At 41.7% G+C, this 14,729-nt stretch overlaps 1 protein-coding gene across 1 annotated transcript in view; it reads right to left on the reverse strand.

Moving 5' to 3' along the window:
• SNTB1 (syntrophin beta 1) overlaps positions 1 to 14,729 on the reverse strand; it is a 714,658-nt gene that overhangs the window by 405,074 nt on the left and 294,855 nt on the right. The window contains exon 2 of the mRNA XM_069621565.1: positions 4,112 to 4,328. Within this exon, the coding sequence (XP_069477666.1) occupies positions 4,112 to 4,328 (217 nt within the window). The remainder of the gene's footprint in view (positions 1 to 4,111; positions 4,329 to 14,729) is intronic.

A 14,729-nucleotide genomic window follows, 5' to 3' on the forward strand; every position in this document is an offset into this window, starting at 1 on the left:
GACAATGAGCTTGAAAAAAGCAAGCTCATTGGCCCTCGCCCGGGCCTTACCAGAACAACAAGGCTCTGAATCACCACTGTAGCTCCGGGTTCCTTCACCACTGACCTCCATGGATAGGGAGAAGGCACTATGTGTAGTCCCTTCTTCCTTTCCATGGTGACCATTTTGTTTGTTTATTTTTTTTACATAACGTTCAATGGCCACTGTGGAAAGGGAGAAGGGACTACAGGTAGTTCCTTCTCTCAATCCCCGGCCGCCATTTCTTTTGCTTTTGCGCCATTTCGCAACTCCAGAAAAAGTGCAATTAGTACCCCGGTACAACATGCTGGGGTACTAATGGCAATATGACCCTCAGAGCGGGGGCTTTACTGGTCAGGTAATGCCCCTGGGGCTCCGTTAAAGCCCTCTCTTCGCACGAGCTGCTAACTATGGCCCCGGGGCATTACCCGACCGGTAATGCCCCCCCTCCTCGGATCATATTGCCTAATTATAAGGTTTAAAGAGGCAGGAACACAAGTATAAGGATGAAAAATTGAAGAAGGCAACAAGCAAAATAAATCAGTCGAAAAGTTGGAAAGGGGGCACTTGTGAAAAAAGTGGGCAGAAGGTTTCCAACAAAGTCTGAAACTTCAGTTCAGATTCTTGACAGACAATTCTTTGGGTTTTTCCCCACTCACAGGAATACATTCGTTTTGCTCTCAATGTATGTGCAGTAAAACGTGCAGATGTGACCATGTTTATAGAGACCCATATTCTGTGAGGATGGAGTCATCTTGGATTCATCTTTCTTTTAATTACATCACACAAAACCTAGGGCCAGATTCAGGAAACTTTTAGCGCAGTGTAATGTGACTTTGCACAGCAAAAATAAACTTTGCACCGCTCTGTGAATTGGAGTGTTTGTGACTTTGCACACCATGCTAAAAATTCCATGACTCAGGCCCTTGATTGGTCTGCCAGGTTTGCTCTTATCAGCCAATATAAGGGGGACCAACTCTGGATACCACTGGGGTCCATCACTCACGTCAAATTGAATCTTTTGCCAGAGCTAATAGAACAGTTCACAATGGCATCGCCTACAGACGGGATTGTTTTCAAATCGACAGTTGTCGGTATATAGAAGTGTATATGGCTAACAACACCGACCGACATGCAGAGTTGCATTCCTCCCAGGGATCATGCAAGCGTCATAGGTAAAAGTGGAGCACTGAGTGCATAGGTTGAAATGTGAATGGCACACTTTAGACAGCTAGTGGACTAGACTGGTCCTCGAGAGCTACAATGACACCGGGTGTTTAGGATGGCCACATAATACGTTCATCATTTCTTTCTGGCTTCATCCCGGGCACCTTGAGATTCGGCTGCATGCTGCGACTCGAGGAAATGGCGAACGTCTGGGATCTGCCTTAAAGGGAAGGAGGATCAGTGCAGGCCCGGATCTAGTTTCTGGCCTCCAGGATGTAGCCCCTTAGAAGGCCCCCAAGAAGGCAAAAGCATCTAAATACTCTAAATGCTCCTGAGGACACCCTTAAATTAAGGTGGCCTCCGATTGGTAAATTATCAAAAAAAAGTGCAGTGCTTTGTTCCTGCTCTCCTGGCAGCCCTGCCACCCTGCCAGATTCCTGTGAGGGCAGTGGTGGGCTCTGGAGATCTCCCGGTGGGCCTCTGCACCATGGGACCTTTTTGGGTGGTGTTTCTGGTTTATGCTCCTCCTACTCGCTCTCTGATGTGTGAGGCCCCTTTCCTTCCCTCACCCCTAATCCCCAACATTCCATTGAAGTAAAGAATTTGTTATAAAGCCAATCGTTATCGTTTTTGTGTTATATAGCTTTTTATTGTGCTTAACTACTTTGTAATCTCAAATATGGACACGTGCTTTAAAATGCACTATTTGGACCCATTTATTCCAAATGATCTTGTGGGGAACTCCCCAAGCCCTACTGAAAGCCGGTGGGCTTCCTCTCACAGTGTAAAAGGGGCCACCCCCATTTTGCGGTGCCAATAGTGCTGTGCACACAGGGCCCACCATAAGCAAGTGCTTAACTCACCTGAAAGCCATCTGAAGACAGGGCAGAGAGGGTGCAGATATCCTGAAAGCAAGCAGTTAGCGTGGATCTCCAAGACCAAAGGTGGCAACCCTACCTGCATGACCACTCAGTGACGTGTTCATATAATCGGCACCAATGTACCGCAGCGCAGTAATGTACATATCATGCTTGAGGCATCCTGCGACTATTCACTTTATTTCCTGGGATTCTCTTTCCTAGCAAATGGGTTTGCTAAAAGGGGTTCGTATTTAACCTGCCAGCTGATTTTAATGTTACAATTGTTAGAAGAATAATGATGTCAATAAAACACAGTTTATAAGAAACATGTAGAAGAGTGAGTGAGCGATTAATTACGTTTATATAGCATCAACCGCAACACAACAGGTGCTGCATGTAAGTGCCAGGCTATTATTAAAGTCCATGCAAAAAGGACGAGCATACTCGTCCTTGGCACTTAAGGGGTTAATGGGGAATACAGGATTCCGGCTCATTTACAAAACCTTTCCATTTATACTTGAAGTTAAAGTTCATTTAAAATATCATTAGAAGGCATTACTTGTATGAACATGCTCAGGTGGGTCCATGCATGGATATTTGACTAGGAATTTTACTACAGAGATATCACGTGGGGCCTCATAAAATTTACATTTGAATAGCATATGAGGGGCAGATTACAGAAACTTTGCACTGGCGCAAGCGCAAAGTTGCACGGTATTACTTCTACGGCAAAATTGGCCCTATTTTTAAAAACACTGGGATATATTAGAAAAGCATTGCATCATGACACGTACAGTTTGGCATGATATAACCACTAGGACAAAAATTGCCATAGTGCAAAAAAGATAACTTTTGGATGCATTTTTGCAACAGGGTAAAGTTTGTCCTGGTACAAAAATACAGTGAAAATGTATCTTTTTTGCACTAGGGTAATTTTTGCCCTAGTGCTTGTAGCATGCCAAACGGCACTTTCCATGGTGCAATGAGTTTCTAATATGTCCGAGTGTGTTTTGAAATAGGGCAAACCTTTCCCTAGTGCTAATAACGTACAACTTTGCACTTGCGCCAGTGCAAAGTTTGTGTAATCTCGCCCCTGGTCTCACTGCACAGGCGCTGCACAGTCTCCGCATAAGGTTTGTCAACGTGGTGTATTAACGTTAAAAATGGAAAATATGGAAGATTCTTGAAAAAGCAAACAATTGAAGATGTAAACGACAGCATGGGATTTAAACCACACCTGAAGTGTAAAGAAACTCTCCATTTAACATTTTAGAAATGAACACAGTTAATTACAAGGTTCCTTTAAGGAGCTAATTTGCTTCAAAGTTAAAAGAAAGGGCGCATGAGGTACTTCAAGAGCAAGAGGGGGGGTCGGGATTGCGTAGAGCAAGACGGATGATGCCATGTCAGGGAAAGGAAGCGAGAGGGTTCTCCTCAAGCTAAGGTGACAGGAGCCATTCTCATTTTGAAGTCAGTGAGAAGTGAAAGAGAAATTGACATTTTTTGAAGTTTTTAGTTTCCCTCCAACAAATGCAGTCTTTAGTATTGTTAAACTAGACTTTTTTGAATTCGAGATTAAGGCATTTCAATATTTTCATTTTGTCGTGATCATACAGATCGCATAGCACAGTGGTGACATTTCTAATTAGAAGCTAACGTTTGTATATAGAAAATATAGCAATAATCACAGGCCATCAGTTTCATCTGCCTGCCACAATCAGGTTTTGAGCAACAACTGATCTCTACAAAGTGCATAATTGTAACATAGCATTGCTTAGCAGGATCTAAGACACTGGAATTTATTGGTGAAAAATAAAAGGAACTATTATTTATATTCTGCTGAATACTGGTTCGTTTCTACAGCAAAGGAATTCTGGGCAGCTGCCTATGACTCAACCAGCAGGCCAACACCAGTGGGCACCAGATTGGTCATCAAGAAATCTAGCCTCCTTGAGAGGCAGCAGGAGTTCCAAAATGGCACTCTGCTTGAGGGAGTATGTGGTCATGTCCTGACTCCACATAGCTATCATCAGGACAGATGGCTAGAGAAGTAAAGGGCAGCTTACCTTTTTTCAGGGTCAGGCACAGTGAGGTTCTTTGTCACAAAGCACATTCTGAGCGGGATGCTTTTCCTGTCTCCTTGGATGGAGAGGGAGCGTGGAGAAGGTGGATCAGAGGAGGTGCTTCCGAGCCGAGGGGATTCAGGAGGAGGGGTTTCCCACCCAATCTCTGACACCGGAGAACCTTTCTTCACATATGGGGTCGCTTCTCTCATATACTTCACTGCAACAGAAAAGAATGTATTGATCAAAACGTCATTCCTATGTAACCATAGCAGAACTATGAAACAGTTTCCTGAGTGTGGACCTCGCTTTATCTGCAGCACGTTAAAGATTCATGATGGCATCTTTCAGGGCTTTCACAATAATCCAGCAATCTCTGTGTGCCTATGTTTGTACAGTTCTCGAGGGCCTAGAAACTCACTGTCTTCTGGAGGTCAGCACACTACCACAGCAGCAACCTCGACAGACTAGAAACTAACTGTAAAAGGGTCAAACTAGGCAACTAGCTGTTTCCTGCTGCGCACCCTGTCCCATGTTACCAACACAGATCACACAGGCCCCATCCATCCAACACTACAGGACGATGGAGGGACTGACAGACCATATTTTTCTGAGAAAATGTCTAACCAATCTCTAATCGTGCCACTGAACACTAATTCTCCCCCTCTGGACGTCTTCCCTCCTTGCAAGAACTTGCAAACCATGATATGATCCGATAGACCAGGGTGTTCTCTAAAACATGAGAACTAGCTTTACCTGAAAGTTCAAAATCTATTTTTAGATAGATGGCCAAATATGTTTTTCCATAGCTGCCCCTTGCATCTGGACCGAATGACCTTTTACTTTTACATAAATTCACGTTTATCTTTTCTTAGCTTTTTTCTGGAAGGTTTTGCTTTGATGAAGCTGGGGGAGATTTGTGCTTTGATGTAGTTAAGTCTGCCGCGTGGCACTTTATAAATGCATTCTGAAATTCATCAATTCTCTCCCTGATCAACCTGGTAACCTCCCTGTTGCTTTCCAGTTAGGTTTGTGCTTTATAAATATGCAAGCATCACTTAAATATATGCATCACTCCAAACACAGATTCCTATAGTAATTTCATCACCAGATCTAGATCTGTTCATGCATCTTCCTTATGATGCCAGGAAAAGGAAACCAAAACTGATTACATAGATGCGTCACTCCAAACACAGATTCCTGTAGTAATTTCACCCCAGATCTGTTAAGGCAACTTCCTGAAGATCATAAAAGAAGGATAAAATGGTAAACTTTGTCTAGTTACACCCCTCTTTCTCCTCCATCAAGTAGAACCCTCTGAAAGATTTTCCAGGCACTACAAGCCTTGACAACATAGACTGCGTGCAACATTCCAAATTTCAAAAAAACATTCTGTTTTATTCAAAATTTTTAAATTAAAACATGAAATACTACCCTCACCTAACACAGTGTAAATGCTAACACTAAAACCTACAAAATCTAAAAAGCTAGACTTCAAAATAAACACATACCCAAGACACAAACGAAATCCCATATCACAATACCCAAAAAAACCTAGATGTGTCAATAAAAAACATATAATCCCAACATGTTTCTGTTCTTTAGTGCCCCTTTCGGGCAAACATTCTTCAGGGGAAACTTTAAAACATCCAATATTCTTCTCAATACCGTGTTGAATGGGTAGTTTCAGGCAAACAGCCTGCAAGGAAAAGAGACAGAGGAATCTAATCAGTCCCACAGGGGAGAGGGTATTACCAAATGTAAGTGTGGAGTCAACTCAAAAACGGGAGCTGCTCCACCAGAGGTCTAAAAATCAAATTAGACCACTAAGATTTACCTTAACATGGTGAACCTTCAATTCACGTCTGTGAATGACCGATAAGCTAGTTTTTCTTCATTGAAAAACCAAAGTACTTCAAAAGGCATCCTAGTCCGCCGAGATATCGTCACACCTGGAAAGAACACATCAAACTGCCAATGAGCCATCCATCCTATTTTAGCCACATGTCACTAAAGGGCAACAGTCATGGTGAGTTTGGAAAATGACAAAAACTGAGAAATACCTTTACACTGGTGAAACAACCCACAACATGGGGCAACGAAAGGGATTCCCTTGTTGTAACACACGGATCCAATCCACAGAAAACTGTACAATGCCAAAGTACCAATCTGCAATTCAAACAGAGACAATCCCAAGCCAACTCAAGATCACTACACAGTGTCCCAAAACACTACAATTGCCAGACGTTGGAGTGGAAACCATGGTGCTCGATATTTAGGTCTAATGGGGTGCCGTACAGGGTCCCACAACCAAGCCACCCATGGTCATGCATTCAAGTTAACGGCATACATCCTGCCGGACACAAATAATCCTTTCCAAAATGAGGAAAAAATGTGTAAACATGCGTGCTAGCAAGCTGGGAGTCATGGAGTTGCAAAAAGCCGTGCCCAGCAAACCTCTACTTCACAGGTGCAGCGTGCGATGGAAAATGAATAAAACGTGTTGTAGAAAATGACCGTCACGTGTCTACTGTGTTAAAGAGACAACATGCTTACCTTTAACTTCACAATAGCACATTCGCTAGTGACTCGCGGAGGTTAAGGACAGATCGAGCGATTCCTGCATGCATTTATGCCAAATATAATGACAAGGGTCCGGATAGCAACACGCTGTTAACTACCAGGCAAATACTGAAAAAGGACTACACTCTACACCAGAGCACTCGCTGACTGACAACATGGCGGCCATATTTACATGAAAACACCCAACAACTAAGGCAAGCAGTGTTGAGGAAATAAGTGCAAAGGGGGGGCACAAACAAACAAAGCCTGAAACACGTTGCAGATGTAAAGCAGAAACATATTCAAAATATATATATATCGAAATGGAAAATACAAATGCTGAGAGGTTACAAGCTTATACTGTACAGCAGAGCACTCACTGACCAACAGCACGGCGGCCATATTTGCATGAAACCACCTAGCAACTAAGGCACTATTGAAGGAATAAGTGCAAAGGGGGGGCACAAACAAACAAACAAAGCCTGTAACACATTGCAGATGTCAAGCAGAAACATATTCAAAATATATATATTTCTCGGTATGGCAAATACAAATGCTGAGGGGTTACAAGCTCATGTAGGCAAAAGACCAGGCATGGCCAAAATTGCAACATGTATCAAACAAAGGATGACTTAAACCAAAACATGATCATATCATACTTTTATGTTTGGCTAACCAAATGCCAATCAATACTTTCATTGAGCCCCAAAACATTGCTTTGCAATTTAAAAATATTTTTCTGTTCCAGGTTAAGTAATTTCTGGTCAGTCTCAGCTTTCCCATGGCCATGCACTTTTTTCAATATGAAAAATATGAGCCATGTAAAGTCATTACAGCCATGTTTCACGTCAAGGAAATGTTTCACTAAAGGGGCTGCAATCACTTGATTTCTAATGCAGCTGCGATGTTCTACAATGCAGACTTTGCATTGTCTATTGGTATTGCCCACAAAATGTAAGCCACAAGGGCACGTAATTAGATATACAACATTTGATTTATTACAGTACATAATTTCATGAAACACCCATTTAAGATCCGGCAGAATTTGTATTGATCTGATTTCTTTGGTTTGAGCACACATACTACATTTACCACACAGAAAATGACCTTTTATTTCAGGTAGGCCCCACAGTCTAGTTTGTCTCACCAATGGTATACTTGTTTCAGTCACATCATTCCTAATCAAAATGTTCCTAAAATTCTGACTTCTTCTGAAAGCCACCAAAGGAGGCAAAACTTCTTTTCCTCTCTACACCTTCTTCCATATTTTCATCACAATAGATTTGATTTTGTAAGATAAATTGGAAAAAGTGTTAACAAAAACAGTACCAATCTTTCTTTTCATTTTTACATTTTTCTCCAATAGAGCCTCCCGATTGTTATTATATGCTCTTTTTGAGCAATCACTCTGGGTGGATAGCCTTTGTTTAACAGTTTTTGCGGCATCACTCTGATAGTTAAGGTGCAAGAAACAGCAACAATGGTGGCGAAACCCTTGTGTGCGCCAAACACCTATAAAAAACGCGTTCTCAAACACACCAAAAAGATGGATGCACAACCTGCCACCATGATTCATCTGTGGTGGCATAGAGCACACACTACAGAAAATGTGCCAGTGGGCTCCATGACCAGCAAACAGAGTGCAGAGAGAGAAACAGCACTTTGCAAATAACACTCCAAAGTGTGCCTACAAATGGCATGTGCTTTGTTGCTAAAAATTCCAAAATTCCAAAATCCCTATAATACAACAATTCTCAACATCTAAAATCTTGCTTGCCACTAAAATTCATGTAAGCATATGAAGCATTGCAAACATACAAAGTCCTAAATGTGAAGAGCAAAACATTTCTTCAGAAAAATTGGATTGTCTGTAAACTGACAGCCCCTGTCAAAATATGTGTGCAGTACCTTGGGATACCTGTGGATGACAGCTGTCAGGAGGGCCCCTGATGAAACTTCAAAGTATTAAACTTAAAGTCTGCCAGATTAGCACACATAGAAGGATTTCTGCTAAAAGGAATACAGATCTTAGTTGTGTTTTTGATCCCACAGATTGAAAGCTAAGAAAGAAATGTATTCATGTGATTTGATGCAACAAGTTTGGTTTTTGCTGGATTTTAATTAAGAATAAATTAGTCAGGCTGAGGTGCAAGAACTGGAAAAGCAGGATTTCTCTCAGGGGGAGGGAAAATCCTCTCAGCAGAAACTCACTTGGAGAAATTCTAATTGTGGGTTAGCCCAGACTTTTGTCTACAAAAAGAGAGGAACAATGACAGGGTTTCAGCCCAGGAAACGGAGGTATGAAAGGGTCGTAAACTGCTCCTGGAAGGGACTCCCAAAGGAGGGGGCTGTTCCTGAAATGCAGGTTGAGACAATAGGGGGGACCATTTGCTGTTAAGCATGAACAATGAACAATTTTGAAAGACTCATAACTTGTGATTCACAGTGGTGAAGAAATATGCCAAGGACATATCTGTTAGTCTAATTTTTGGCTGTCCATTTCAAGAGGCGGTAGAACTGTGTAACATGTTCTGGACAGGCAATATATGTGGTTTTATGTGAAATGTATTAATACTAGAATTATGAAAATGTACACACAAGTCCCGATGTTAAATGCATACATTTGTGGAAAGTTGCAGAAAGTTTGGATATTGTGTTCATGGTGAAAAGGACAACATTCTGTAAAAAGTTGAAACAAGATCCCACAGCTGTGGGATTTTGATGAGCAGATGCTACATAAAATTTGGAATCGTCGTGTGTGATTTGTGTAAAGGAGACCAATGTAGAAATATGTATTTAGGATGAAATCGGATTTTGAGACCAGTAGCTGAGGGGAGGTTTCTAAGGACTGTAAAGCTAAACCATAAATGTGACATCATCCGGCCTTGATCCAATCATTCAGTTGCAAGGCGGAGATGAGGTTTTGTTCCAATCCCAGCTCACAGGGGCAAGCTTAGTTAAGCCAGCCCATACACCCATTTTGTGATGTCATTTTAAAGGATAAATAGAGACAGCTGACAACACGTAGGGACTCACTGATTCACTCACTTTCCTGATTCTAACGAAGCACTCTGATCCAGTATTCTACATCCAGCTTTGACAACCTTCCAGATCCAGATAACAAGACTCTTGCCAGCAGTAGAGAACTATTGATTCAGAAAGGCCTAAATCCTCAAACTTATTCTTGCAACCCAGTGAAGCGCTGTGGTGTGAGAAGGCCTTTTGAACTAGTATCCTGAAACTCTCTGGCTGGCTACCACAAGGCTTGCCTGAGGAACTCGCTATCCAGCTGATTTGAAATGCCCACAACCAAGAAGGGCAGATCCTGTGCAAATCTGGTGACCGGCCTAGCTGATCCAGTTCGGTGCCTGATGTGCTGTCCTTCCTAGACCAGATCCAATCCGTGACCAGAACTGATGGTCCAATTTAATAACTTATCCTGTGAGTATCAATAGGGAGAACAGTGACCCATAATATATCTGCATTGTATGATCCCATTCTCAAACCCATCCCATCTTTAATTCAGAACCATAGTATTGCTAGAACTATCTTTGCGCTGACTCTTTTCTCATCTGTGTTATTAAACCCTAACTTCTTATTGATTGATTAAGAAAAGTAATTCCCAAACCAAACGGAAACTATAGTATCACACATTAATTGTTATGAGTGGCAGTGAATGACCTTCCTGTGTGGCATTCTCTTTTTTGTAGTCCTTAATATAGCATAAGAAAACCTATCTGTCATTTTTAAACCCGAATTTCTGTTTTCCATTCTCACGCCTATTTTACAAAACATCTTTTACTAAAACCTCTATAACTCCCTCAGTTTTTGTGATAGAAGTGACATTTCAACTCCTACTTGTACCTAACATCCTTAGCTGTCCATAGGACCCGTGCGATTCACTCGTCATATCGAATACCGCGCAAGGAAAAGTTTGCCGCAAATTGAAATTCTGAAAGGTTTTTACACCTGTGAAATAGCTTTAAATTGTTTCCTACTTGAACTTTGAGATTTCAAATGTTTTCTTTTTACTAAATCATTGCTTGTGATTGTGTGCAACTGTTCAGAGTGGCTCCCATAGGAATTAATAATAATTTGAGTATTTTTGAGCACATTTGGTGTTTTTGCCCAGCCAATTCTAAAGACAATTTCAAAGCCATGCTGACAGCTGAAAAGTCAATTCTGTTTTTCTCTTGTGTGTTGAAGGGGTAGGTGGGAGTGACATTCTGTTTGATTGGTGCTATTCCTGAATACCTGCTCTCTCCTCACATCTATTTATTTGCCTATTGGAGGTTGAGGGGTGTTGCAGGGGGAACCCCTAACCATAGTGCCATCTGTTCTAAACCAATACAAAAGTATTCTTTTCTGTGTTGCATTTGTTTTTATGCTCATTACACGATTCCTAGTGTATTAAAGATATTGTTCAGTGTTCTGTCACCCCATTGGTGATTGTTATTACCTAATAAAAATATTTGTGATTAAATTCTGAATACATAAATAAATATTTACCTTTGCAAACTAGCTGATTCCTGGTTTAGTGTGACTGGGTGGGGTCTCAGTAGAAGGGTGTGATATGAGTGCTATATCGTTCGGAATATTGAACTTATAGATAAAATAAATAAGGGTTTCATTTGTGCACTACATGCTGGGCGTGACTTGGGTGTGTGCCAGATTGAAATCACTTACATGCTCTTCTCCTGCCCAGACAGACTCCCTGACTCCTCTGCAAACCGGTGCATATGATGGCAAAGCAATAGCTATACAATGGTGGTTGATTAATTGAGCAGTTGACTGATGGACTAATCAAACTTTTATCCTTAGTGAACTCGGGAGAATAATGGCAATATCTGGCAAATAATGCCAGTACCTGTGCATCTGGTGCCAATACCTGACAACTGGCTTGAGTTCCTGGGCAAATACTTGCAATACCTTCCAAAAATACCAAGTAGAAGCCCATATTAATCCAATGGAAGGCCAATGGTTTGACTACCTGAGCATAAGATGGTGATGTTGTGGAAATGGCCTCAATATCTGGGAAGTTATTGTCTAAAGAGTCTAATAGTTACTTGCTGGGCATACGATGACAGGATCTGGCATAGCATGTCAGCATGTGCATACCAACATCTAAAAAGCGGTGTGAGCACCTAGGCAAAGCATGTCAATACCGATCAAATGGTCAGACTACCTGCATCTTTAATGGCAAACCATTGCTAATGGTGTAAGTGCCTGTACAAATGAGTACCTGAGTGTATGATGACAATTGCAGGACGATTTTGTTTATTTTCTCTGTTTTGAAGCTCTTGGTTTTATTTTCCCTACAACACATTTGTGGAATCCCACATGTGACGTTAGCAGAATTTTAAACAAAACCTATTTTGCAAAGACACAATCAAATACTTTCAGGCATTAAACTGTGGTGCCTACCACATGTCCCATGTTACTTTTGAAAGAAATTGATGCATTTTTTAAGAAGTTAATTTCGTCTCTAATTGGTGGGAACACCAGGTCCAACAAACAGAAAAACGATGTCTTTGAAGAGTCAGTGTTTATATGTTGAGGCGGCCCAACCATGCAACTTATACCATTTTAACAATGTAGGTGACTTTTAGTGAAGTTAGGCTTTGCCATTATCTTCACCCCAATTATAGTAAAAATAAGTAAAACAGCTTTTTTTTTTACAACTGTTAAACAAGAACACAATTCTAAATGTTGAACTTACCATTTTTCAATTATTTTTCTGGAAAGGAAGAAACCCCAAGCTTATTTTAAAGTTATAAACATTTCCTAAACTATTTCGTAATTGCTACAAATAGTCACAATGCCTTGTTTCTATCCAACCAAGTGGCACGTCCTTACTTGAATTGTTCACCGTCATCTGAATATGGGGGACTCTCACATTGACCAAGGATGATTATATTTTGCATAGGCTTCACACCTGGCCAATTGATATCGGCATCAGGAGTATGCTGGAGGGACCTGAACACATGGTGGCAGTAGTGGGATAATCAAGCTGCACCTCATCAATGAAGCCGAACTGGAGCACACATGTCTGGTGGGGTTTGTATTTTGTGCCAAGGCACCCGGATGAGGCATTCAGTACGCACTGCTCCCTTTGGGCGAAATAGGGCGTTTATGAGTATTTGTATATGGAATGGAGGGACTGTAAAACATTGCGATGGAATATGACTCACATGAATTTTCAGTGGTGAAGAGGTGTTTTTGGGGTTTCACATATATTTGAATGTACAGTTCGTTCTCAATCAGTGGTGCACGTTGGATTAGTGCCAAGCTGTGCATGATTGCATTCCATTCTTTAAAGGAATATGCTATTTTAAATGAGGCTCAGCTACTGCGTTCACGGGACACATCCTGTGATGTTTATACATTATACCAGGGTTGATTAATTAGAAATACAATATTCTCTTTAATTATAAGTGTGCCCAGAGGATAGCTCAGGGGTAAAGCTTTTGGAACCAAGACAAGGCAGAGCGACATAGGTTCGAATACAGGTCCCACGCGTAGAGACTGGCCTCTGGCATTAGGTGGGTAATAAAAGATTAATTAATTAATTAATTAAGACACACATTTGCTCCAAAACTTGAGGAATACATAATGCTTGGTAGCCATCATACATCTGAATGCGAAATGCTCCAGTGATACATGAAGCAAGCTGGCTTTCCTGTGACCAATGAACGGTTGCAGGACATCTGTTGGCAAGCTTAAGGAGGGCACAGGGGGCACGTACCAATCCTCCTCTGCATGTGTGGCTTGAGACCAAGTGGATTCAGTCCATAGCCATCATTATGATGTCCTAACTGGAGCTGGCCTGCTTTGCGAAGGTGCTTTGGGAAGGTGCCTGTGATCCTCCAGTCCGGGTGTAGACGCCATTTTACACTCGCTGCAGCCTGCTGGTCCTTTCTCTAGTGGTTAGAAAGGAATGAGTGGATGAATGAATTGCACTGCATTGCACAGCTGTGTGAAATGACCAGCTTTGAGGGCCATCCATGCTGGAGAAGGGAGAGCACCTAGAAATAAGAGTGCACATAGAACTCAGAAAAGGAGAGTTTTTATGGCGAGCTGGTTTTCTAGCGTCGGCTTTGCTTCGTTCTTATATATAGGTAATGTTACATTCATTGGAGCAGTAGTGGTGGAGCCTGTTGGCAGTGTCAATGGCAAAAATTACGAGCACTGTTGTTTCATTGAATTAAATTGCTTTGTAGAAATTACCTCGTGGCAGAAAAATAGGTAAGTATATGTTGAGGGGGGAGTCTGGTAAGGGTACGTAGGCGGGTGATAAGTGGTGGGTAAGGGGTAGGAGGGTTATGTGGGGACATTAAAAGAAAAACATGGCACAAGTTAATTTCAGCAAAGTAATTTACTTCGATGAAACCATGGGGCATCATAAATAAAGAGGTTGGGAGAAGGTGTCCAAAGACTCTAGGTGCGGGCGACCCTCGCAGGGTTTTTCACAAGATCTGGAAATGATCAAAGAGGAACGGACTTCCTGCAGAGACCAGGCGCCTACTGGCTCGGATAGGATCGTTTCCTTCAGTTAAGACATTTTTTGTGTCTAAAGCTACATTGAGGTCTAGGATGACTAGGATAGTGATGGAATTAAAAATGCAAACTTCTCCTCTCAAGTGAAAGAGTGCAGTGGTAGTCTTTCCCCGTTAATCCCGAAGCAACAGGCCTAGTTTTCAAGTGGTTATTTCCTAAACGAGCACAGCATTGACCTGCAGGCCTTTCAAGCTCAAAGTCACCACAATCAATTCTTTGCCCCAGTGCCAGGATGCCAGAATGGCACTGGAGCCAAACCCATGGCACTAATGAGGAAATACTTGCTGCAAATATGGCTTTATCACCCACCAGAGATGGATTCTATCAGAAAATCTGCAGCTCCGGCTACACTACAGTGCATTTCCTGTCTTGGGAATATATACATGTAGCAAGTAAAATATGGAACATAGGTTGAATAAGACTATCATTCCTGTGATCAGAAATATACCTTGACAACAGGTGGACCGATAGGAAGGTGGAATAAAGGCATTGGTGGAGGTTC

This window comes from Ambystoma mexicanum, chromosome 5q (assembly GCF_040938575.1).
Source record: "Ambystoma mexicanum isolate Mex_15411 chromosome 5q, UKY_AmexF1_1, whole genome shotgun sequence".
Classification (NCBI taxonomy): Eukaryota; Metazoa; Chordata; class Amphibia; order Caudata; family Ambystomatidae; genus Ambystoma; species Ambystoma mexicanum.